General features: G+C 42.4%; 1 protein-coding gene across 2 annotated transcripts; it reads right to left on the reverse strand.

The window, feature by feature from the left end:
- On the reverse strand, positions 1-26,840 carry LOC126145031 (uncharacterized). Of its 2 annotated transcripts, none has more exons than XM_049915528.1 (2): positions 26,782-26,840; positions 1-450 (listed from the first exon to the last, which is right to left on the reverse strand). In XM_049915528.1, the coding sequence occupies exons 1-2, from the start codon at positions 26,794-26,796 to the stop codon at positions 103-105; spliced, it is 363 nt and encodes a 120-aa protein (XP_049771485.1). In that variant the 5' UTR covers positions 26,797-26,840; the 3' UTR covers positions 1-102. The 2 variants fall into 2 exon arrangements, with proteins under 2 accessions (XP_049771485.1, XP_049771484.1); XM_049915527.1 differs by lacking the exon at positions 26,782-26,840 and adding an exon at positions 16,621-16,771.

The raw sequence follows: 26,840 nt of genomic DNA on the forward strand, positions 1-26,840 counted from the left end.
GTTACAAACGCTATGTGCAAAGTTTGAGTGACGTTTCTATCTTTGCGTTTTCGTAGTACGCAGAGTTCTCCATTGGCTTTGGTGGGTCTGGAGGTTTCCAAGCTAAGCAGTCCAGCCGGCAGCCGCCTGTGGGTAAAGCTTCTGGAAGCACTCCTGCTTGAAGGTGCAACCGGTGACGACGTTGAAGACGAATCCGGCGGGGCAGGACTTGGGGATGGGCTGCAGTCCGCGCACGGGTCCCATGTAGACGCAGATGCGGAAGACGGGCGAGCAGGCGTCCGAGGTGTCCGGGAAGGCGCCGGGCCCGGGGCACTCGGCTGTCTGCCAACGCTGCCACCACGAGCCCCAAGGGCTGGCCGCTGGCGAGGCAGCAGCCGCAGCTGCAGCAGAGGGGGCGGCAACAGCGGTCTGCGCCAGCAGCGACAGCGCCACCATCGCCAGAAACGCCATCTGTCGACATGGAGAGCAGCGCTGCGTTATGGGGGACGTTCATGAAAACGCATTTAAAAGATGCACCAAGTTCCTCGGATTATACAGTATACATTAAACGTTTTCGTGGAATTAATTTTATTTTCAGGAACTAATGTAGAAATGTCTACAAAATTTTCTGTGCTTAATCTCTTTGCATGTAGTAAACTTCTCTCATGAAGTTTACTAAATTTATGGACTGGGAGAATTTTAATAATTTTTAATTATAATTAAGTGTAATACAAAATCCATGCAAAATTCCAAGCGCTTTGCCACTTATCTCACTTTACACTCATAATTTCAAAATTTACTCTTCAGACAACATTTACTGCATTCATCTACACCTACATCTACATACATACTCCCCAATCCACCGTACGGTGCGTGGCGGAGGGTGCCTCGTACCACAACTAGCATCTTCTCTCCCCGTTCCACTCCCAAGCAGAACGAGGGAAAAATGACTGCCTATATGCCTCTGTACGAGCCCTAAACTCTCTTATCTTATCTTTGTGGTCTTTCCGCGAAATATAAGTTCGCGGCAGTAAAATTGTGCAGCAGTCAGCCTCAAATGCTGGTTCTCTAAATTTCCTCATTAGCGATTCACGAAAAGAACGCCTCCTTTCCTCCAGAGACTCCCACCCGAGTTCCTGAAACATTTCCGTAACACTCGCGTGATGATCAAATCTACCAGTAACAAATGTAGCATCCCGCCTCTGAATTGCTTCTATGTCCTCCCTCAATCCGACCTGATAGGGATCCCAAACGCTCGAGCAGTACTGAAGAATAGGTCGTATTAGTGTTTTACAAGCGGTTTCCTTTACTGATTAACCACATCTTCCCAAAATTCTGCCAATGAACCGAAGACGACTATCCGCCTTCCCCACAACTGCCATTACATGCTTGTCCCACTTCATATCGCTCTGCAGTGTTACGCCCAAATATTTAATCGACGTGTCTGTGTCCAGCGCTACACTACTAATGGAGTATTCAAACATTAAGGGATTCTTTTTCCTATTCATCTGCATTAATTTACATTTATCTATATTTAGAGTTAGCTGCCATTTTTTAAACCAATCACAAGTCCTGTCCAAGTCATCTTGTATCCTCCTACAGTCACTCAACGACGACACCCTCCCGTACAGCACAGCATCATCAGCAAACAGCCGCACATTGCTATCCACCCTACCCAAAAGATCATTTATGTAGATAGAAAACAACAGCGGACCTACCAGACTTACCTGGGGCACTCCAGATGATACCCTCACCTCCGATGAACACTCACCATCTAGGAGAACGTACTGGGTTCTATTACTTAAGAAGTCTTCGAGCCATTCACACGCTTGGGAACCAATCCCATATGCTCCTATCTTAGTTAGGAGTCTGCAGTGGGGCACCGAGTCAAACGCTTTCCGGAAGTCAAGGAACATGGCATCCGTCTGATACCCTTCATCCATAGTTCGCAAGATATCATGTGAAAAAAGGGCGAGTTGCGTTTCTCAGGAGCGATGCTTACTATAGCCGTGCTGATGCATGAACAGCAACTTCTCTGTCTCAAGGAAATTCATTATATTCGAACTGAGAATATGTTCGAGAATCCTGCAACAAACCGATGTTAAGTATATTGGTCTGTAATTTTGAGGATCTGTCCTTCTACCCTTGTTATACAGGGTGTTACAAAAAGGTACGGCAAAACTTTCAGGAAACATTCCTCACACACAAATAAAGAAAAGATGTTTTGTGGACATGTGTCCGGAAACGCTTAATTTCCATGTTAGATCTCATTTTAGTTTCGTCAGTATGTACTGTACTTCCTCGGTTCACCGCCAGTTGGCCCAATTGAAGGAAGGTAATGTTGACTTCGGTGCTTGTGTTGACATGCGACTCATTGCTCTACAATACTAGCATCAAGCACATCAGTACGTAGCATCAACAGGTTAGTGTTCATCACGAACGCGGTTTTTCAGTCAGTGCAATGTTTACAAATGCGGAGTTGGCAGATGCCCATTTGATGTATGGATTAGCACGGGGCAATAGCCGTGGCGCGGTACGTTTGTATCGAGACATTTCCAGAACGAAGGTGTCCCGACAGGAAGACGTTCGAAGCAATTGATCGGCGTCTTAGGGAGCACGGAACATTCCAGCCTATGACTCGCGACTGGGGAAGACCTAGAACGACGAGGACACCTGCAATGGACGAGGCAATTCTTCGTGCAGTTGACGATAACCCTAATGTCAGCGTCAGAGAAGTTGCTGCTGTACAAGGTAACGTTGACCACGTCACTGCGTGGAGAGTGCTACGGGAGAACCAGTTGTTTCCGTACCATGTACAGCGTGTGCAGGCACTGTCAGCAGCTGATTGGCCTCCACGGGTACACTTCTGCGAATGGTTCATCCAACAATGTGTCAATCCTCATTTCAGTGCAAATGTTCTCTTTACGGATGAGGCTTCATTCCAACGTGATCAAATTGTAAATTTTCACAATCAACATGTGTGGCCTGAGGAGAATCCGCACGCGATTCACAGATTTTCTGTGAACGTTTGGGCAGGCATTGTTGGTGATGTCTTGATTGGCCCCATGTTCTTCCACCTACGCTCAATGGAACACGTTATCATGATTTCATCCGGGATACTCTACCTGTACCGCTAGAACATGCCCCTTTACTAGTACGACACAACATGTGGTTCATGCACGATGGAGTTCCTGCACATTTCAGTCGAAGTGTTCGTACGCTTCTCAACAACAGATTCGGTGACCAATGGATTGATAGAGGCGGACCAATTCCATGGCCTCCACTCTCTCCTGACCTCAATCCTCTTGACTTTCATTTATGGGGGCATTTGAAAGCTCTTATCTACGCAGCCCCGGTACCAAATGTAGAGACTCTTCGTGCTCGTATTATGGACGGCTGTGATACAATACGCCATTCTCCAGGGCTGCATCAGCGCATCAGGGATTCCATGCGACGGAGGGTGGAGCTATGTATCCTCGCTAACGGAGGACATTTTGAACATTTCCTGTAACAAAGTCTTTGAAGTCACGCTGGTATGTTCTGTTGCTGTGTGTTTCCATTCCATGATTCATGTGATTTGAAGAGAAGCAATAAAATGAGCTCTAACATGGAGAGTTAGCGTTTTCGGACACATGTCCACATAACATATTTTCTTTCTTTGTGTGTGAGGAATGTTTCCTGAAAGTTTGGCCGTACATTTTTGTAAGACCCTGTATACAGGCGTCACCTGCGGTTTTTTTTCAGTCGCTCGGGACTTTACATTGGGCAAGAGATTCGCGATAAATGCAAGCTAAGTAAGGAGCCAATGCAGTAGAGTACTCTCTGTAAAACCGAATTGAAATCCCATCAGGACCTGGCAATTTATTTATTTTCAACCCATTCAGCTGCTTCACAACCCCAGGGATGTCTATCACTATGTCCTCCATACGGGAATCTGTACGAGACTCAAACGGCGGTATGTTTGTACGATCCTCCTGCGTGAAAGATTTCTCAAATGCTAAATTTAAAATTTCAGCTTTCGTTTTGCTGTCTTCCGTTGCCAGGCCAGACTAATCAGTGAGTGACTGGATGGAAGCCTTCGACCCGCTTATCGATTTTACGTAAGACCAGAATTTCCTTGGGTTTTCAGCAAGATCCTTTGCTAAGGTATGGCGGTGGTAGTGGTTGAATGCTTCGCGCATCGCTCTTTTTACAGCAGCACGAATCTCTACTAACTTTTGCCTGTCCTCATTCACCCGATCTTTCTTGTACCGCGAGTACCTGAGCGTTCTCCGAATTGCGCTGTTAAACCACGGTAGGTCTTTTCCGTCCGTAACCCACTTTTTTGGCACATGCTTCTCCAATGCGTGATTTACAATGTGTTTAAAATTTGCCCATAATTCTTCCACGTCCATCGTACCGGAAGTAAAAGAAGTCGATTCATTTACTAAGTGGCAAGCTAGCAACTTCTCATCTGCTCTTCCTAGTAAGAATACTCTCCTAGCCTTCTTGACCGCCTTTTTAACTTTCGTAACCATAGTCGTAATGACAACATCATGATCACTAATCCCTGTCTCAACACTGACACCTTCGATGAGGTCTGGTCTGTTCGTGGCTACCAGATCTAAAATATTTCCATTACGCGTTGGCTGTCGATTTAGCTGCTCAAATAGAAATAACAGTACATAATCTCATAACTCTAGCCTGCTTAGATTCTGAGAAAAGGTACACAAACTTTAAAAAAAGTAGTTTCCAGGAAATGCAATTTGAAGTTCAACCTAATGTTTCTTCTTGTGACATCTCTTCAGATGGCCCCAAGGTCCTCTCTCCCTTCAAGGCTTCTCTCCCGGTTTCTTGTTTTCGGCCCTCTTTCCTTTATTACGTCTTCAAATGACTTTTCAGCTGCAGAGAGGCGCTACAAATCTATTTTTCTCAAGATGTCTTGAATGAAATTTCCTGTCTTAAAGCCCAGTCTCTCTAAGACCTTCATCCTCCCTGCGTTCCGGTCATTAAATACCAGAACTGCATCATAAGTTGCAGTTCTGGTAACTGTAACAAACAAAAATGTGGCTTTAGGGCATTTTTCCATACGAGTGAATTTAGTGACTCATTTGGATTCTGGGTTTTGCTATGAACACGCATTTTTAGAAGCTCAGGATCGGCCAGAAACATGTAAGTGGGCTTGGCAATATTTAGGATACAATTTGGAAGCCTTTCCTTGTGAATATAGGGGTTGTTATCTCTTTGAGACTATAGATGTTTACACCAGCTAGTGTGGCACAGCGCCGGTAAGCTACTACGAACAGCATAGTGAACGCGTCATTGTAGCCAAGATAGACACGAAGCCCACGCCTACCACATTTGTACAAGTGTATCTGCCAACTAGCTCTGCAGATGACGAAGAGTTTCAAGAAATTTATGACGAGATAAAAGAAATGATTCAGATAGAGAAGGGAGACGAAAAGTTTATAGTCATGGGGGACTGGATTCGATAGTAGGAAAAGGAAAAGTAGAAGGTGAATATGGAATGGGAGTAAGGAATGAAAGAGGAAGCAAAAAATGGTTCAAATGGCACTGAGCACTATGCGACTTAACTTCTGAGGCCATCGGTCGCCTAGAACTTAGAACTAATTAAACCTAACTAACCTAAGGACATCACACACATCCATGCCCGAGGCAGGATTCGAACCTGCCACCGTAGCGGTCGCTCGGTTCCAAACTGTAGCGCCTAGAACCGCACGGCCACTCCGGCCGGCCGAAAGAGGAAGCCGCCTGGTAGAATTTTGCACAGAGCATAACTAAATCACAGCTAATACTTGGTTTAAGAATCATGAAAGAAGGTAGTATTCGTAGAAGAGGCCTGGATACACTGGAAGGTTTCAGAGAGAGTATAATGGTAAGACAGAGATTTAGGAATCAAGTTTTAAATTGTAAGACATTTCCAGGAGCAGATGTGGACTGTGACCACAATCTATTGGTTATGAACTGTAGATTAAAATTGAAGAAACTGTAAAAAGGCGGAAGATGGGACCTGGATAAACTGAAAGAACCAGGGGATGTAGAGAGTTTCATAGACAGCATTATGGAACGATCGACGAGAACGTGGGAAAAAATATAGTAAACGAAGAATGGGTAGCTTTGAGAGATGAAATAGTTAAGGCAGCAGAGGATCAAGTAGGAAAAAAGACGGGGACTAGTAGATATCCTTGGGTAACAGAAGAGATATTGAATTTAATTGATGAAAGAAGAAAATATAAAAATGCAGTAAATGAAGCAGGCAAAAAGGAATAGCAACGTCTCAAAAATGAGATCGACAGGAAGTGCAAAATAGCTAGAGGACAAATGTAAGGATGCAGAGGCATATATCACTGGTGGTAAGATAGATACTGCCTACAGGAAAATTAAGGAGACCTTTGGAGAAAAGAGAACCACTTGTTCGAATATCAAGAGCTCAGATGGAAAACCAGTACTAAGGAAAGAAGGGCTGGCTGCTGTGGGCGAGCGGTTCTAGGAGCTTCAGTCCGGAACCGCGCGCCTGCTGCGGTCGCAGGTTCGAATCCTGCCTCGGGCTTGAATGTGTGTGATGTCCTTAGGTTAGTTAGGTTTAAGTAGTTCTTAGTCTAGGGGACTGATGACCTCAGATGTTAAGTCCCTTAGTGCTCAAGCCATTTGAAAAAAGCAAAGGAGGGAAAGCCGAATGGTGGAAGAAGAAGCCATGACAAGACTCTATTATCTGGTTAGCAAGATGAATGAGACAGTCGAAATAGCCTCAGACTTCAAGAAGGATCTAATAATTCCAATCGCAAAGAAAGCAGGTGTTGACAGGTGTGAAAATTACCAAACTATCAGTTTAATAAGTCACTAAGTCACTAAGTCATGGTTGCAAACTACTAACACGAATTCTTTACATACGAATGGAAAAACTGATAGAAGCCGACCTTGGGGAAGATCGGTTTGGATTCCCTAGAAACGTCGGAACACGTGAGGCAATACTGATCCTACGACTTATCTTAGAAAATAGATTAAGAAAAGTCAAACCTACGTTTCTGGCGTTTTTAGACTTAGAGAAATCTTTTGATAAAATTGACTGGAATACTCTCTTTCAAATTCTGAAGGTGGCAGGGGTAAAATACAGGGAGCGAAAGGCTATTTACAATTTGTACAGAAACCAGATGGCAGTTATAAGAGTCGAGCGGTATGAAAGAGAAGCAGCTGTTGGGAAGGGAGTGAGACAGGGTTGTAGACTACCCCCGATGTTATTCAATCTGTACATTGAGCAAGCAGTTAAGGAAACAAAAGAAAAATTGGGAGTAGGAATTAAAATCCACGGAGAAGAAATAAAAACTTTAAGGTTTGTCGATGACATTTTAATTCTGTCAGAGACAGCAATGTACCTGGAAGAGCAGCTGAACGGAATGGACAGTGTCTTGAAAGGAAGATATAAGATGAACATCAATAAAAGCAAAACGAGGATAATGGAATGTAGTCGAATTAAATCAGGTGATGCTGATGGAATTAGATTAGGAAATGAGAGACTTAAAGCAGTAAATGAGTTTTGCTATTCTGGGAGGAAAACACCTGATGATGGTCGATGTAGAGAGGATATAAAATGTACACTGGCAATGGCAAGAAAAGCGTTTCTGAAGGAGAGAAGTTTGTTAACTTCAAGTATAGATTTAAGCGTGAGGAAGTCTTTTATGAAAGTATTTGTCTTGAGTGTAGCCGTGTATGAAAGTGGAACATGGACAATTAATAGTTTAGACGAGAAGAGAATAGAAGCTTTCAAAATGTGGTGCTACAGAAGAATGCTGAAGATTAGATAGGTAGATCACGTAACTAATGAGGAGGTGAAGAATATAACTGGGGAGAAGATGAATTTGTGGTACAACTTGACTAGAAGGGAGCGGCTGGTAGTTCTGAGGCATCAAGGGATCACCAATTTAGTTTTCAAGGGCAGCATGGAGGGTAAAAATTGTAGAGGGAGGCCAAGAGTTGAATACACTAAGCAGATTCAGAAGGATGTCGGTTGCAGTAGGTACTTGGAGATGAAGAAGCTTGCACAGGATAGAGTAGCATGGAGATCTGCTGACTGAAGACCACTGATTGGACTGAAGACCATAACAACAACAGTGTGACACAGATGATTAATTGGATGTTCATCTGTTGACAACATGTGGTAATATATATCCCAAACTGTAAATTTTCGTACCACTTACGTTAGATACACTTTGTTTGATACCCTTGCCTTTTTTTACGCTTGAAGAGTGTCTGTCGTCGTCTTTGTGAGTCTGTTGTGTCCAACAATGCCGTTTCCATCTTCCAACTATTTGTCTTTCATATCACTGACAAGAGTCAAAGATGATCTATAAAACCAAAGAGTATCTGTTGTTGCCCGCTAGATGCATCCTCTGCAAGTTTTCTTGAAAGTAATCCACGGAATCGTTGTTCACCTAGCTAGTATTGTAGGGTTACTTCGAAAAATGTTCAGAGCAGGAAGGTTGCGTCACACATTTAACTATATTTCAGACAGTTCGGATGTGATATAATCTCTGAAACTTCGGGAATTTATTGTCACGAGTTCTACTAATATAATAAAAATAAACTCAAAATTGACATTTTCGGTCAGTTTCATGAACGTCCCTCTTAAGGAGAAATTGTTGGTGTATCATATATTTAAAACAATAAGACCTTCAGATACTTTTTTTCATTTGACATGTGACTGACCGTTTTCACCACCTCATCTACACTGTTACAATTGACCACTCACATCTTAGATACTACACAGTCTAGAAGGCTGTGAGCTGCCTAGTTTTGACGCCACTGTTACCTCTAGTTGGCATTACAACTAATCAAATCAGTCCTTTGATTCTGGCACTAGTTTATTAGATAACAATGTGCTAGCCAGCGATTTCTTAAATGCACATATATATATGCTGTTCTTTTATATGTATATAAAATAACTAAGCGTAAAAAGAAACGCGAAATTGCTGGTAACGGATATCTGAAATCTGAATTTGCGCCTGAAATGAAGGAAGTCTAATTAACCACAATAATATTTCGGTAGTGGCTACGCCCCATAGTGCTTGGTGTATAAATATAGGCAAGCTGAGTTTTCTGGTAATCTGGATGCTTTTACACATAAACAATCTCGTCCTCTGATTGTAATGGAGGCAATCAAACCTATATTCAAAGACGTGGAAAATTCAGAACTACTGAATTAATGTTTGTTTGGGAAACCCATAATGTGACATTCCCTTCAATAATGTTGTGTGTACCTAAAACCTGCTTTTTGCCCTCATGACTCTAACAATGTAATAACATTTACGGTGGTAACCATTAAAGACTGAAGGTTCTGGAAAGGTTAGGGGTGAGATTAGAGCAGAATAAAGCTAGAAAATGTGAGGGCTGGATGTGCTTTATATAAACCAAGCATTGAGGGAAAGCATTGAGCGATTGTGACCCTGAAGAGGACATTAAATGTGGACCCTGGCAATCCTAGTGCATGAAAGACTCAAAACTGTACGTCAGCATGAATGTTTGCAAGTGAAAATCTTGAAATTCAATGTTTCGGAACCACTTTATTTACTACGAATGACCCAAGAATAGGGCTTAACACACACAGAAATAGAATAATAAAAATTTCCTATTTCTTTTTTTATGTTCTTTTATTTACAAAATATCTGCCATATAATTTAACTGTTTGAGAAAATGTCACTGCCTCATATTAAATTTTTTCAATACCTCTAGTTCAGTAGATCTAAAAAATAGATTCATTGATTATTGAATATCGGAAGTTGGTGTCTACTAACCTTCCAAGATAATGGATCACAGAGTTTGGTAATTTCATATTGGGAGCATACGACATAGGACATCTCCCCTTAAGGTCGACCAACATGAGAAACCTCCTTGTGTCAGTCGAAAGAACAGTCCTACGTACTATAAATAGAAATTTGTAACTGGATTGAGGATTTCTTGGTAGGAAGGAGGAAACATGTTATCTTGGATGGAGAATCGTCGACAAATGTAACCTAACCTAACCTAAGTAACTGCAGGTGTGCCCCTTAAATCTGTGCTGGGACCCTTACTCTTCATGTAGTATATTAATGCCTTACAAACAATTTTAATAGCAACATCAGACTTTCTGCAAGTGGTATAGTTATCTACAACGAAATCCTGTCTGAAAACGGTCTGCTCAAATATACAGTCGGATCTTGATAAGATTTCAAAGTGGTGCAAAGACTGGCACCATGTTCAGAAATGTGAAATAGTGCACTTCACAGTACGAAAACATATAGTATCCTATGACTACAGTACCACTAAGCCACAGCTGGAATCAGTCAACTCATACAGATTTGTAGGAATATGAAATGGAATGATCGCCTAAGCTCACTTGTAGGTAAAGGAGGCGGCAGACTTCGATCATCGGTAGAATCCTAGGAAAATGCAGTCAATCTAAAACGAAATTTCTTACGAAAGACTCAAACTACCTATCCTAGAATACTGTTCAAGTGTGTGGAATCGTAAGTAGAACGTACACAGAGAAGGGCAGCACAAGTGGCCACTTGCTTGTGTGGCCCGCAGGAGAGTGTCACAGAGATGTTAAAAGAACTTAACTGGCTGACTCTTGAAGATAGACATAAACTATCCCACGCAAGTTCCAAGAGCCAACCTCAAACGTTGCATCCAGGAATACATCACAACCCCCTACAGATCGCTCACGTAGGTATCGCGCAAACAAGATTAGACTACTTACAGATTCAACAGAGGCATAAAAGAAATCTTTGTTCCCGTGCTCCATGTGTGACTAGGATGGAAAGTATCCTCTGATATGCACTTCTCAATGATTTAAAGATATGGATGTAGATGGCGATGGAAGAGGATTGCTGCATGTACGCGTTTTCTTCCTTCTTCCAAACCCTTCGAGTAGAGAGCCTATTCCTATCATTATAATTTTACTTTGGCCCAGACTTATCCCAGTGACGCAACTTACGATACTATTTTTCAATACTGCAACGAATATTAAAGAACAGTCTGGAATAATATTTAAAACCAACATACTGTAGCAACTAAAATTCATCTATTAATACGAATAAATTGCCTTTGATGCAGACATACTTCAGCATCATACGGGAGAACGTTTATAGCATAACCATCTGTAGCCGTCAAAATTAATTACAATGAGAAAAAATAATGTATAGCCAAGGTTCTGAAAAGAAACTAGTACAAATTAATAGTGAAGTCATAAAAGCAGGTACGCTATTAGCTCGAAGAATGTGTTACTAATTTTGCCTAGTATGTTATAATGGAGAGCGAATGGCTGAGTTTGGTTTATGGGAGAATTCTGGGAGACGGTAGCTGTTCTATAAAGAAGATCGCCTATAGAATATTTGTATAATTCATTTTTGAGCCCTGCCCTAGTGTTTGGGATCCTCAAAAAGTCAGATTAAAAGTAGACATCAAAGCAGTTCAGACCCGCCAGGTTAGCCGAGAGCGCTAATGCGCTGCTTCCTGGACTCGGGTAGGCGCACTGGCCCCGGATCGAATCCGCCCGCCGGAATAACGACGAGGACAGCCTGGATGTTGTTTTCAGGCGGTTTTCCACATCCTTCTAGGTGAATACCGGGCTGGTCCCCACGTCCCACCTCAGTTACACGACTCACAGACATTTGAGACACATCCGCACTTTTCCATGATTTACACTGGACACAGACAGATGGGGTACTCCGATTCCGTCCCGAGGGGTACGGGGTGGCGGCAAGAAGGGCATCCGGCCACCTCTTCACATTAACATGCCATATCCGATTTAACCACGACAACCCCGAGCAAAATACGGGACAACGGCGCAAGCGATAGAATCAAAGCAGTTGAGATGTGGGCTTCTACATTTGTTTCCAGTAGTTTCGATCAAAATGCTACTGCTACAGAAATGTATCGTGAATTCAAATGGGATTCCCTGGGGAGAGTGTGACATACTTTTTCGGGAAATACTGTTGAGAAAATTTAGATAACCTGATTTGCGACTGTCTGCAGTGACGGGTCACAACTCCAAAGGAACCACATTGACATTCGTCATACGCGATGTAGGAAAATCAAGGAAAATTTACATGTTTTTTGCTGGACAGGGCTTTAAATCAACATCCTCCTAAGAACTTATCACTGAGCCACACCTCTCGATAATACTGACGTCAACAGTGAGCATGAGTTAAGATGTGTTTGGGGGAGGGGGGGTGTTTTGTGTGTGTGTTTGTGTGGTGTGTGTGTACATGAGTACCAGGACTATTCCACACTTTGCACCTTGTGTGTTACATTGAAAGCAGTGCATATCACATTTCGTATTTGAGGGGACGAACACGATTAACACGTAAGTACTATGCTGACTATCTATAGTGCTTCAAGAAGATATAGCGATCCATTTGTAAATTTTTAATTATACATTTAAGTCTGCAACGGTCCGACTGTATCGGCCATATATTTCCTTTTTTTATTTCCACCTTTAAAGTGACAATGCTACGTCGACAGAGCAAACATATTTGGAATAAGGTTACAAATGTTGGATGGGGTTGATCGTTTCAGTAATTGTTTTGGAAATGTGTTTCATGCACACAGTATTTAAACCTGCCATATCGGAGATGTGAGCCATGACGGCGACGCTATATCGACCCGGGCAGCACAGAACTTGCAGAAGCTTTCGACGACCTAACGAAGACTAACAATTTGTTAACGCCAGCCTCAGATTTGAGTTCATACCTACATGATTGTAGTAATCCTTTTAGTTGCGCTAGACCAGAATATTTTAAATTCAACTCAATATTGTCTGTTTTATAAGAAAGATAGTTAGGGATTATATGGCACAGTCATTATGTATTTCATTTCAGAATATATTTTAAGTGGTATGAAAATTGAGTGACTATGTGATGAACTTACTATAAATTTATTACAATACAAGGAGGTGACAAAAGTCGTGGGATAGTGATATGTATATATACAGGGCTATTACAAGTGATTGAAGCGATTTCATAAATTCACTGTAGCTCCATTCATTGACATATGGTCACGACACACTACAGATACGTAGAAAAACTCATAAAGTTTTGTTCGGCTGAAGCCGCACTTCAGGTTTCTGCCGTCAGAGCGCTCGAGAGCGCAGTGAGACAAAATGGCGACAGGAGCCGAGAAAGCGTATGTCGTGCTTGAAATGCACTCACATCAGTCAGTCATAACAGTGCAACGAAACTTCAGGACGAAGTTCAACAAAAATCCACCAACTGCTAACTCCATTCGGCGACGGTATGAGCAGTTTAAAGCTTCTGGATGCCTCTGTAAGGGGAAATCAACGGGTCGGCCTGCAGTGAGCGAAGAAATGGTTGAACGCGTGCGGGGAAGTTTCACGCGTAGCCCGCGGAAAATTGGCTCATGCCACAACTGGAGACCGACAGCGCCGACTTCATCTTTCAACAGGATGGTGCTCCACCGCACTTCCATCATGATGTTCGGCATTTCTTAAACAGGAGATTGGAAAACCGATGGATCGGTCGTGGTGGAGATCATGATCAGCAATTCATGTCATGACCTCCACGCTCTCCCGACTTAACCCCATGCGATTTCTTTCTGTGGGGTTATGTGAAAGATTCAGTGTTTAAACCTCCTCTACCAAGAAACGTGCCAGAACTGCGAGCTCGCATCAACGATGCTTTCGAACTCATTGATGGGGACATGCTGCGCCGAGTGTGGGAGGAACTTGATTATCGGCTTGATATCTGCCGAATCACTAAAGGGGCACATATCGAACATTTGTGAATGCCTAAAAAAACTTTTTGAGTTTTTGTGTGTGTGTGCAAAGCATTGTGAAAATATCTCAAATAATATAGTTATTGTGGAGCTGTGAAATCGCTTCAATCATTTGTAATAACCCTGTACATATGGCGATAGTATCGCGTACATAAGGTAGAAAATGGCAATGCATTGGCGGAACTGTTATTTGTACTCAGGTGGCCGCACGACGGAAAATAACAGACTTTTAACCCGGAATGGTAGTCGGAGCTAGACGCATGGGACATTACATTTCGGAAATCGTTAGGCAGTTCAATATTCTGCGAACCACAGTCACAAGTGCGTACCAAGAATACCACATTTCAGGCATTACGTCTCACTAAGACAAACGCAGTGGCCGATGGCCATCACTTAACGACCCAGTGTTGTTAGTACTAACAGACAAGCAACACTGTGTGAAGTAACCGCAGAAATGAATGTGGTACGTACGACAAACGAATCCGTTATGACAGTGCGGCGAAACTTGGCGCTGATGGGCTATGACAGCACACGACCGAGCCAGCGCCTTTGCTAACAGCACGACATTGTTTGCAGAACCTATCCTGGGCTCGTTACCGTATCGATTGGGCCCTAGGCGACTGCAAAACCGTGTGCTGGTCAGGTGAGTTCTGATTTCAGATGGTAGGAGCTGATGGTATGGTTCGAGTGTGGCGCAGACCCCACGAAGCAATGACCCAAATTGTTAACAAGGCACTGTGTTAGCTAGTGGTGGCTCCGCAATAGTGTGGGCTGTGTTTACACGGAATTGACTGGGTCCTCTGGTCCAACTGAACCGATCATTGACTGAAAATGGTTATATTCGGCTAATTGGAGACCATTTACAGCCCTTCATGGAGTTCATGTTCCCAAACAACGATGGAATTTTTGTGGATGACGCTGTGCTACGTCACAAGGCCACAGTTGTTCGCGATTGGTTCGAAGAACATTCTGGGAAATTCAAGCAAATGACTTGGCATCCTGATCGCATGACATTAATCCCATCGAACATTCATGGGACATAATCCAGAGATCAGTTCGTGCACAAAATCCTACACCGGCAACACTTTGGCAGTTATGGACGACTATTAAAGCAGCATTGCTCATTGTTTCTGCAAGGGACTTCTAACGACATTTTGAGTCCAGGCCACGTCCACTTGCTGCGCGATGCAGGCATAAGTAGGTTCGACACGATATTAGGAGGTATCTCATGACTTTCTTTACCTCACTGTACAGTGCAAATTGCCATTCACTAAAAGCTTGAGGTGGGTTGCAGGAGGAGATAATTATTCTTTGCGTGTAGTGGTTTACTCCTTCGAAATTGTTATTCGCCTTGAGCTAAGGAACTTTTTCTATTGTAGGAATTACGTATGTTTTGGGTAGTCAAATACGAGTTTAGGGCACCAAGAAGTAGTACTCATACATTGCCCATATTAGAGGATTTTTGTTTTAGTCCTCTTTTTATGGGTGGTTCACCCTAGCCATATTCGTGGAGCTGTTATTCAGCGTGAGATGTGCCCTTGGGAACTTGATGCTGATACCCAGTCTTTCTGGCCAGTTACTGAGAGAGCCACAACAAGTTTCACATGACACAATTAGTACCATCACCGGTTTCAATTTCTTACCAAGTCATCATCAGATGGTCTGTTTGAGAAGAAAGGAAAAGGATGACAGTTTTGTACGCTGGTCCTAAATTGTGAATCGAACTGCCATACGCAGCTAAGCATACACGAATATATTACACAGGAAGTCGTCACATTGTATCCCGTCAACTGAGCACAGATATGTTTGCACTGTAAACGCCTCTCCAGCACTCTTCTGTTGACGATTTGCTATGTAAGGTATTTCTCTATGGATAGTTGTATATTGAAAACAAATTTATAACTTAGTTCCCTAGCGTTTCACCATTCTTTTTTTTCAAACAGATATCGAGAGGTTGCAACAATGGAAAATTGTACTGAAATGCAGGAGGATCTGCAACGAATTGACGCATGGTGCAGGGAATGGCAATTGAATCTCAATATAGACAAGTGTAATGTGCTGCGAATACACAGAAACAAAGATCCCTTATCATTTAGCTACAATATAGCAGGTCAGTAACTGGAAGCAGTTAATTCCATAAATTATCTGGGAGTGGGCATTAGGAGTGATTTAAAATGCAATGACCACATAAAATTAATCGTCGGTAAATCAGATGCCAGACTGAGCTTCATTGGAAAAATCCTAAGGAAATGCAGTCCGAAAACAAAGGAAGTAGGTTACAGTACACTTGTTCTCCCACTGCTTGAATACTGCTCACCGGTGTGGGATCCGTACCAGACAGGGTTGATTGAAGAGATAGAGAAGATCCAACGGAGAGCAGTGCGCTTCGTTACAGGATCATTTAGTAATCGCGAAACCGTTACGGAGATGATGGATAAAATCCAGTGGAAGACTCTGCAAGAGAGACGCTCAGTAGCTTTGTTGAAGTTTTGAGAACATACCTTCACCGAGGAGTCAAGCAGTATATTGCTCCCTCCTACTTATATCTCGCGAAGAGACCATGAGAATAAAATCAGAGAGATTAGAGCCCACACAGAGGCATACTGACAATCTTTCTTTCCACGAAAAATACGGGACTGGAATAGAAGGGAGACCCGATAGAGGTACTCAAGGTACCCTCTGCCACACACCGTCAGGTGACTTTCGGAGTATGAATGTAGATGTAGATCCCCTGATGATGACTTCATAACACGTCTAAACCATTAATGATACCATTTGTGCGACCTGGGGCTAACATACTTGCTTGCTGTAGTTTCTAACTCACACCGAAGCACAACGTACAGGCTAAGGAATCAAGAGAAGAATAATGCGTACCATTTTCGCGCCAGAAGCGATTCCCATTCCACAAAGGCTAGAGGACCTCAGAGTGCTGCCGTGAATCACTGCCCTCGTTACTGTGCGAGAAGCTACACTGATATTTCCGTGAAGACTGAGCCGCGAAATGATGCTACTTGTACAGCACGCTTCTGAGCCTATCTCTCACTGTTGTTCATGGTCGCCGACTGCCACTGTGAGGCTCAGAGGTTCTCGCTTGATAAGGCCCTAAAGAGGACAGCCTGTTTCTTGCACTCACCGCTGGCTTCTGAATTATTTTCAGATCTATGTGCAACACTTTGTTTAATGTGATCAAAAATTAGTAAACACTTCTACGTTTATTTCTTTTTCGATGTTTACATTTTTCTCTTTCTTTTGCCACAATTAACATCATTTCCGGTATTTCTCTGCCTTTTATAAATCAGACACTCTACAGATGAGCTTTTCCCAGGAATTATTAACTTGGGTGTTAACCAATAGAGAAAAAAATTTACAGTGCCCATCCTCCTTGTCAAAAGGGCGATTATGAGCAAAGAAAAATGCACTGAGTGTCTACAGCTATATCTCCATCTAAACTAAACTAAAGTTCGAAAAGGACATGAAGGTGCAATGGCACCGACCGGCCGCCGTGTCATCCTTAGCCCACAAGTGTCACTGGATACGGATATGGAGGGGCGCGTGGTTAGCACACCGCTCTCCCGGCCGTAAGTCAGTTTACGAGGCTGGAGCCGCCACTTGTCACTCAAGTAGCTCCTTAATTTGCCTCACAAGTGATGAGTGCAACCCGCTTACCAACAGGGCTCAGCAGACCAGATGGTCACCCAACCAAGTGCTAGCACAGCCCGACAGCGCTTAACTTCGGTGATCTGACGGAAACCGGTGTTACCACTGCGGCAAGTCCGTTGGCATATCTCCAGCTAGACCACGCAAACGTCTTCACGGATGGTACTTGGGGTACCACTATCATTTATTCTCTTGCCGGACTGTTCCATTTGCGAATTCTGCGTGCCTGATTTTCTTCGACTACACTTTAGTACATGTAAGTCGGACTAAGTAATATTTTCCTCGTCTCTTGGAACATACACTCTCGGAATTTAGAAGTAAACTTCTCCGTGGCGCACAACGCCTCTCTTACAGCGTCTGCGACTTGAAATGTATAAACAGCTTCGTGATACTCTCACATACTAAATTAATAAGTGACGAAACGCACTGCTCTTCTTTAAACCTTCTCTATTTCTTCTATTAATCCCAATGGTAAAGATCACAGACTATTGATAAATATTCAAGAATCGGTCGGACGAGGATCTTTTTAGCTACTTCCGTTAAGGGTGTCTTTCCTTCGGATTCTTCCAACGAATCTATCTGGCATTTGCCTTTCATCAAGGCACGTGAATTAAATGAGTCTTTCATTAATTTTGAAACAACTTTTCAGTCCGAGAAATTACAAAACCAGACCTGTTTTTGAAATATAATTCTTTTAAATATTTAATTTATTGTTTAATGCTGTATCATCTTGCCCATAATATATAGAACAGACCTGAGCGCACACGAAAATCCACAGTCGCAGTATTATTAACACGTATGTTCCTGGGATAAATAACGAATATTTTCGAATATTTTCATGCAAGTACAATCCTGATGATTGAACCGAAATATGTTTCCACACATCCTTACACAGTAAATCGTCAGGTGCCGATAGCAGTCTACTACCAAAAAGAGACCAAACAAGAAAAGAGTTTGTTAAAGTAATAAAAATTTACATATTGCTACATGTAAGCACTCAAATTTGTAATATTTATATAATAATTTACTACGTCACTTTATACCGGCACGTCACTTTATATATATATATATATATAGCCGGTTTATGCGAACAGTTGCCACCTTCAGAAGTGCTTAATCCATCAAAAGCTTCTTACAGACAAGCAAATATAGTTAGGCACATCTCAGAGTCATTTAACATTTCAATGGATGTACAAACGTCATATGATAAAAAAGAGTCTTGACGTAATAAATTTTTTTACGTAGAGTTTCCTAATATTTCAAAACTCTTTTAATGCCTACATCCTATTCACATAATAAAATTAAAATATGATGAATAGCTAATTTCTGTTGTAAGTAACAACCACCTATAGATCATGCCTATATGAAATTTAGATTGGCATATACCAGTAAAAATCATTATGCAGTAACATTCATTTGTGTAGGAAGCAAAAAGAATTAGGGCCGGCCGTTGTGACCGAGCTGTTCTAGGCATTTCAGTCTGGAACCACGCGACCGCTACGGTCGCAGGTTCGAATCCTGCCTCGGACATGGATGTGTGTGATGCCCTTAGGTTAATTAGGTTTAAGTAGTTCTAAGTTCTAGGGGACTGATGCCCTCAGATGTTAAGTCCCTTAGTGCTCAGAGCCATTTGAACCATTTGAACACGAATTAGAAATTTGGTGTTAATAGCAACAACAACACCGAGCCTGGCTATATGTGATACGTGGACTAGACAGGTTGAACAAACTGGTTGTGCCAGTACAAATCGCATCGATCAGTATCTCCCAGTTGTATGACGGGCAGTTTGACACAACAAACTCTCATGCAACGGTACAATATTTAAAATAGATCTACACCCTTGCTGATGAAATCGAAGTCAATCATGAGATATAAAATGCCCATCGTTATGTCGCGTAACTCGTCGGCAACGGGTTAAGCCGGAATGAATTGACTACCCCTACTCATATTCAAAATAAAACTGACCATGGTAGTCACTAGGGGTAGTCAAGTCAGTTTTGTTCAGTATTGTTTTGACTTTTAGTGGAGACAGTCAAGGTAGTCCAGCAGGTCTCGTTGACGCGTTACATGATGTAACGATGGCCATTTTATGTATCATGATTGATACGGTTTTATCAATCAGGTTGCAGAACCATTTTCAATTTTGCATCGTTGCATAAAAGCTTTTTTGCTGATCTTGCCTGTCATACAATTGCAAGTTAATCGATTATGCGATTTCTGCTGGTTTCCAGCTAGTTTGTTCAACTTGAGTCTCATCCGAGTATGGTGTTCAGCCTGCCTCAGTTTTGTTGTTGCTGTTAACACGAAGTTTCTTACTCATTTTGCTTTCTACACAATTGCGTGTTACTGCATGATGATTATTACTGGTACACCCAGTTTGTGTTCCATCTGCATTTAATGTGAGAATGATCTGAAGATGGTTCTTACTTACAACAGAAACTAGCTAGTCATCGTACTTTGATTTCTTACGTAAATGCAATCTAGGCGTCAAGATTTTTGTATTTTTTTTAAAATTAGTTGTTGACAGTGTTTTGAACCTAAGTGTTGTACACACCCAAAGTCGCTACCTACTGAAAATAAAAGTAAACTTACTTCGTAGAGTAGACATATGAAACATATGTGACTACATTTCAACAAAATCTGTATCATCAGCCCTTGAGGAACAAAACCGTGATACTGTGTGAGTATACTTCGGAATATCCATATCATTGATAAGGCTTCCACTACACTTCGTCAGGATAATAAAAAACGCGAACTGAAAGTGTAGTCAACCAAGGACTTTCGATTTCACCAAAAACTTTTTACCAGTCCAGATTTGTAAATATGGTCTTTCATGTACTGCATTGTTTATTAAGTTGTTCTTGGCCATTTATATGTACATATTTTTTAAAAAAATTTCTTGCACTTCATAATTACCTTGGGTAGTCAGACGCGCCAGCGGCCACCCAACCAAAGAAGCGTCCTGATGTCGAAATGATGACCCTGCCACTGATACAAACTACTGCGTTGACTGATATGAATGTATGTGGAACGAATAAGTAGCATAATTTCGTTCGATATGGCAGACGGACCTAAGCACGATCTTCACATCACAAAGGAGTTGAAGAATGGCCGGTCACACTGTTTTTGTTGCGGTATGTCCATACGGTGTCTTTTTCCTAATATGCAAGCGCAGATGCATGTGAACAAAAGCGCTTTGGCAAAAATTCGTGGACGGAACGTGCTGTACGCATGCGCAATCTCGTGTCCGATCCAAAGAAGAGCGGCGCGTTTCGTCACAGGGTTATTTGATAAGCGTGATAGCGTTACGGAGATGTTTAGCAAACTCATGTGGCACACACTGCATCGCGGTGTAGCTTGCTGTCCAGGTTTCGAGAGGGTGCGTTTCTGGATGAGGTATCGAATAAATTGCTTCCCCCTACTTATACCTCCCGAGGAGATCACGAATGTAAAATTGGAGATATTCGAGCGCGCACGGAGGCTTTCCGGCAGTCGTTCTTCCCGCGAACCATACGCGACTGGAACAGGAAAAGGAGGTAATGACAGTGGCACGTAAAGTGCCCTCCGCCACACACCGTTGAGTGGCATGCGGAGTATAAATGCAGCTGTAGATTACGTCAATGTTCAAGGAGTTTGCTGTGTATCCACTTCTTTGTTCGGAAGTTTATGCAGCTTTCATTGTGATGAATGGCGACAGTTGCTAAAACAGCATCTACAGCGCAGAGTTATTACACTGAGATTACAAAAGTCATGGGATAGCGATAAGTAAATATACGAATGGCGTAGACGATCGACGCGAGTGCCTCTGCTAGCAGCACGACATCGCCTGCGGCGCCTCTTTTAGCCTCGTGACCATACCAAAAATATGGTTCAAATGGCTCTGAGCACTATGGGACTTAACATCTGAGGTCATCAGTCCCCTAGAACTTAGAACTACTTAAACCTAACTAACCTAAGGACATCACACACATCCATACCCGAGGCAGGATTCGAACCTGCGATGAGCGAGGTGGCGCAGTGGTTAGACACTGGACTCGCATTCGGGGGGACGACGGTTCAATCCCGCGTCCGGCCATCCTGATTTAGGTTTTCCGTGATTTCCCTAAATCACTCCAGGCCAATGCTAGGATGGTTCCTCTGACAGGGCACGGCCGACTTCCTTCCCCATCCTTCCCTAATCCGATGAGACCGATGACCACGCTGTCTGGTCTCCTTCCCCAAACCAACCAACCAACCAACCAACCGAACCTGCGACCGTAGCGGTCGCGCGGTTCCAGACTGAAGCGCCTAGAACCGCTCGGCCACTCCGGCCGGCGTGACCATATCGGTTGTACCCTGGACGACTGCAAAACCGATACCCGGCCAGATGAGCCACCACTTCAATTGGCAAGAGCCGACTGTAGGCTTCTAGTATGGTGCAGACCACGCAAAGCCTTGAACCCAAGTTATCACAAGGCACTGTGCAAGCTGGTGGTGGACTCCGTAATGGTGTGGGTTGTGTTTACATGGAATGGACTAGGTCCTATGGTCCAAATGAATCGATCATTGAATGGAAATAGTTATGTTCGGCTACTACGAGACCATTTGCTGCCTTTCATGGCCTTCATATTCCCAAACAACGATGGAATTTTTATGAATGACAATCAACCACTTCGCCGGACTATCACTGTTTGCGACTGGTTTTAAGAACTTTCTGGACAATTCGAGCGAATGATTTGACCACCCAGATCGCACGACATGAATCCCATCGAACATGTATGGGACATAATCGAGGGATTAGTTAGTACACAATATCCTGCACCGGCAATACTTTCGCAATTGTGGAGGGCAGTAGAGGCAACACAGCTCAACATTTCTGCAGCGGATTTCCAACGACTTCTTTTGTCCACACCACCTCGATTTGCTACACTACGCCGGGCAATAGAAGATTCGACACTATATTAGGTGGTATTCCATAACTTTTGTCACCTCGGCGTATGCTGCGAGATATACAAACTGACGGTGGTGTTTTGTTCGAAAATTTCAGTAGAACGTCACAACAAGTCTTTGATTTTCTGTTTTAGTTGTTAGCACACTATACTCGCAATCGGGAGTCGGTTCAAACCCGCGTCCGGCTATCCTGATTTAGGTTCTCCGCATTTTTGATCAGTCCAGGCAAATGCAAATGTCAGCACGGTTCCTCTGAAAGGGCACAAGCGATTTCCTTCCCCATAGTTGACACAATCCGAGCTTGTGGTTCGTATCTAATGAACACAATGTCGACTGGACCTTAAACCCTTTCTTCCTTAAGTTTAGCAACTTAGATCTTGTTTCCCTAGTCAATAAGTTGTTATAAGTAATGGAGTTGGCCGGCCGCGGTGGTCTCGCGGTTCTAGGCGCTCAGTCCGGAACCGCGCGACTGCTACGGTCGCAGGTTCGAATCCTGCCTCGGGCATGGATGTGTGTGATGTCCTTAGGTTAGTTAGGTTTAAGTAGTTCTAAGTTCTAGGGGACTGATGACCTAAGATGTTAAGTCCCATAGTGCTCAGAGCCATTTGAACCATTTGAACCGTAATGGAGTTCCTGTAGTGGTAAGACTGGCAAGAACGTTTCATCTGGAAATCTGCGACTTATATCCAGACTGAGCAAATTATTTTGCGTTTCGAAACAAATCATTTCTGTGATCAATCCTGAAATTACGAAATACCTTTGCATTATCTTACAACTGGTCAGCGTCTTTTTTTTTTTTTTTTTAGTCAACAGACATCATTGCACATAAGTATCCTGAAAACATAACCCCAGCACAGTACACAACAGAACTCATATGAGCATAGTTGCCTTTCTTTACCTAATTTTCATTTTACTTTTTGAAGAATAATTTACACGGCGTTACTTAAGAATGGTTATAGACTACCTTCCTCATCGTCAACAAATTCTGGAATGTCATAGACCTCAGAATCCGCTACAATGGAGCTCGTGTTTTCCAAATTTGTATTTGTATCTCCATGTCCGTCACTTCAGTTTCTAGTAGTCTGTCGAAGAACTCCACCTGTGCTACCTTTCATAGTTGTTCAGATGTCAGTCTCCTCAACCTTTGTATTCTTAAGTCGCTTATGCCTGAATGTTCGTCCACAGTTTTCATTTATTCCAAATACACTTTTCAGAAATTTGTAGATTGCTTCTTTTATTTTCCAGCTCGAAGATTTATCAAAATCTTTACAGTAACAAGAGCAGAGGCTTCTTATCTTTAATCACTCCCATTTGGTACACAAGACAACGCTTCTCTAAATTTTTGTTCAAATAATCATTAAATGCAGAGTTCCATATCGCTTATCTTTGTCCGTAAATCATTAGATGCAGAGTTCCATATGACTTGTCTTTGTCTGTAATCATCATCTATAAATTTCAGAGTGGTTTTTTCGGAATCAATAGACATCAGGTCACATAAATCGCCTGAAAACTTAAGCATGACACATTACACAACTAAACTCTCATGGCCACCAGCTGTATCTGCTAAACATAGCAAAAATTCCCACCAAGTACGGAGGGACCAATGCGCCATGGCGCACGTTCTTCAGTTCGAACAATTTATACATGCGCATGCGTGCCTGCGCTGTTGGAAATGTGCAAAGCATGCACGCAGTTGAACAGAAAAAAAAGTACCGTGTGGACGCCGCTTTAGAATTGCAACAGCCGGCACCCATTTCACTAAAAGGGAAACACTTCCAGATTGCAAATCTCATCTTGCACTAAATTTTGTTGGCGATTAAATTATTCATCTATCATTATTCCAAGTCTGCTTTTTTCTGTCTCGCTAATGGAGGCTTGCCTATTATAAAAACTGTGTAACTTATAGGTTCTAGTATTAATTATGTCTCTAATAGTAACTCAAATGACCCACAATGTTACACAGACGCTGCGTAATTATTTTTTAATACTGACAGCGAAATAGACTTTACCGTACTCGATGTTTTTATTACGCCTCAGGTTTTCGTACTACGTATGGTTTCACTATGGACGTGACAGACAATACGAATATGTGAAAATGATTTTTATTTCGCTTTTTTGTATCCTGTTAATAACTATCATTATCGCTGTGGCCTGCGCCGTAACAACAGGGATGGTAATTACAATTGTCTTTTTCCTTGTTAGAAAACTGTGGGAGAAAATTATTTGTATCGTGAAGATTGATTCGTACCGTGGGGTTCAGTGATAGTTGGGAGAATTTAAACTAATGAACACACTCGCCAACACTTCCGCGTCATCACCAACGCGGAATGCGACTGGTGTTGCAATAAATTGATGCTTAAATCTCTGATAACCTTGGCCTGTCTATGCATTAGTTAGATGTTACTTCTCTACAGAATTAAAATTGTAGCATGCATTGCAACAATTGTGGCGCAACCTGACTAGAAGAAGGGATCGATTGGTAGGACACTTATAATGCTTCACTAAGTTTGAAAGGAATACAGTAGATGCAACAGTGAGTTTTGAAAGATGAAAGCAGCAGAAAGTCAGTTAAGTAAAAAGACAAGGCCTGACAGAAATCCTTGATAACATGGGGTGATGAAAGGAGAAATACAAAAATGCGGAAAACGAAACAGGCGAAAGGGAATACGAACGTCTAAAAATGAGATTAACAGGAAGTATAAAATGGCTATGCAGGAAGGTTAGAGGACCGATGTAAGGATTTAGAAGCACTTATGATTAGGGGAAAGATAGATACCGCTTACAGGAAAATGAAAGATGTCTTTGGAGAGAGGAAAGCAGCTGTAAAATGTAAGAGCACATAGATGAAGATGAGATGGGACATATGATACTGCAAGAAGAATTTGACAAAGCACTAAGAGACCTTCGTCGATACATGGCCCCGGTAGCAGACGACATTCTATCAAATGCTTACCTTGCCTTGCCTTGGGACATCTAGCCACGATAAAACTCTATCTCGTGTACAAATTGTATGAGAAGGGCAAATCACCCTCACTTCAATAAGAATGTAATAATTCCAATTCCAAAGGAACCAGGTGCTGATAAGTGTGGAACTATCAGTTTAGTAAGACATGGGTGCAAAATACTAACACGAATTCTTTACAGAAGAATGGAAAAGCTGGTAGAAGCAGACCTGGGGAAGGTTCAGTTCAGAATCCGGAGAAATTTTGGAACACGCGAGCCAGTACTGACCCTATGACGAATCTTAGAAGACAGATTAAGCAAAGTCAAACCAACGTTTATAGCATTTGTGGCCATTCACATGTTGGCTGGAATATTCTCTTTTAAAGTCTGAAGGCAGCAGGAGTAAAATACAGGGAGTGAAAGGCTATTTACAGCTTATACAGAAACCAGGTGGCAGTTATAAGGATCAAGGGGCATGAAATGTAAACAGTGGTTGAGAAGGGAGTGAGAGTTTTGTAGCCTACTGCCGATATGATACAATCTGCATAATGATCAAAAGGTAAAAAAAAGCCATAGAAAAATTTGGTGTAGGAATTAAAAGTTCAGGCAAGAGGTTGGCCGACGACATTGTAATTCTTTCAGGGACAGCAAAGGACTTGGAATAGTAGCTGACTGAAATGGACGGTGTTTTTAATGAAGGATATAAGATGAACATCAATAAAAGCAAAACAAAGATAGTGGACTATAGTCAACTTAGGTCATGTGATGCTGAGGGAATAACATTAGGAAACGAGACGCTTCGAGTAAGAGGTGATTTTGCTATTTGGATAGTGAAATATCTAGTGCTGGCCTACGTAGAGAGGACATAAATCTTTTTTCATTCCATTGACAGTCTACATTTTAAGTGCTAGGAAGGCTTTTCTGAAAGTATTTATACGGAGTGTAACCACGTAACTACGTGAAACATGGGCGATAAACAGTTTAGGAAAGAAGAGAACAGAAACTTTTGAAATTTGGCGCTACAGAGGAAGGCTGTAGATTAGACGGGTATATCACGTAACTAATGAGGTGCTGAACAGAATTGGGAAGAAAAGAAATTTGTGGCACAACCTGACTAGAGGAAGGGATCGGTTGTAGGACACATTCTGGGACGTCTAGGGATCACCAGTTTATTATTGGAAGAAATTGTTAGGGGTGGGGACGGGAGGGAGGAATTATAGAGGGAGACCAAGAGATGAATATAGTAAGCCAATTCAGAAGGACGATGTGAGCTGCAGTCGTTATTCGGAGATGAAGAAGCTTCCGCAAGATAGATTAGCATGGAGAGTTGCATCAAACCAGTCTTCGGACAACAACAACAAGGTTGAGCACGTAAGTTGGGCGTTACACTAGGTCGCTTAAAATACGTCATCTTCTAACAAGCTACGTTAAAGCGTGTCGGCATAGTGTGGGTAAAGAAAAGCAAAGTAGGTAGGTAGCGAAAAGTCGCCTGAATCAATGACCTACCTGATATGAAGCCATGTTGATCAGCGGAACTTCTCTTCTTGTCACTCGTTAGTTTGGAC

Source organism: Schistocerca cancellata, chromosome 2 (genome assembly GCF_023864275.1).
Source record: "Schistocerca cancellata isolate TAMUIC-IGC-003103 chromosome 2, iqSchCanc2.1, whole genome shotgun sequence".
NCBI lineage: Eukaryota > Metazoa > Arthropoda > Insecta > Orthoptera > Acrididae > Schistocerca > Schistocerca cancellata.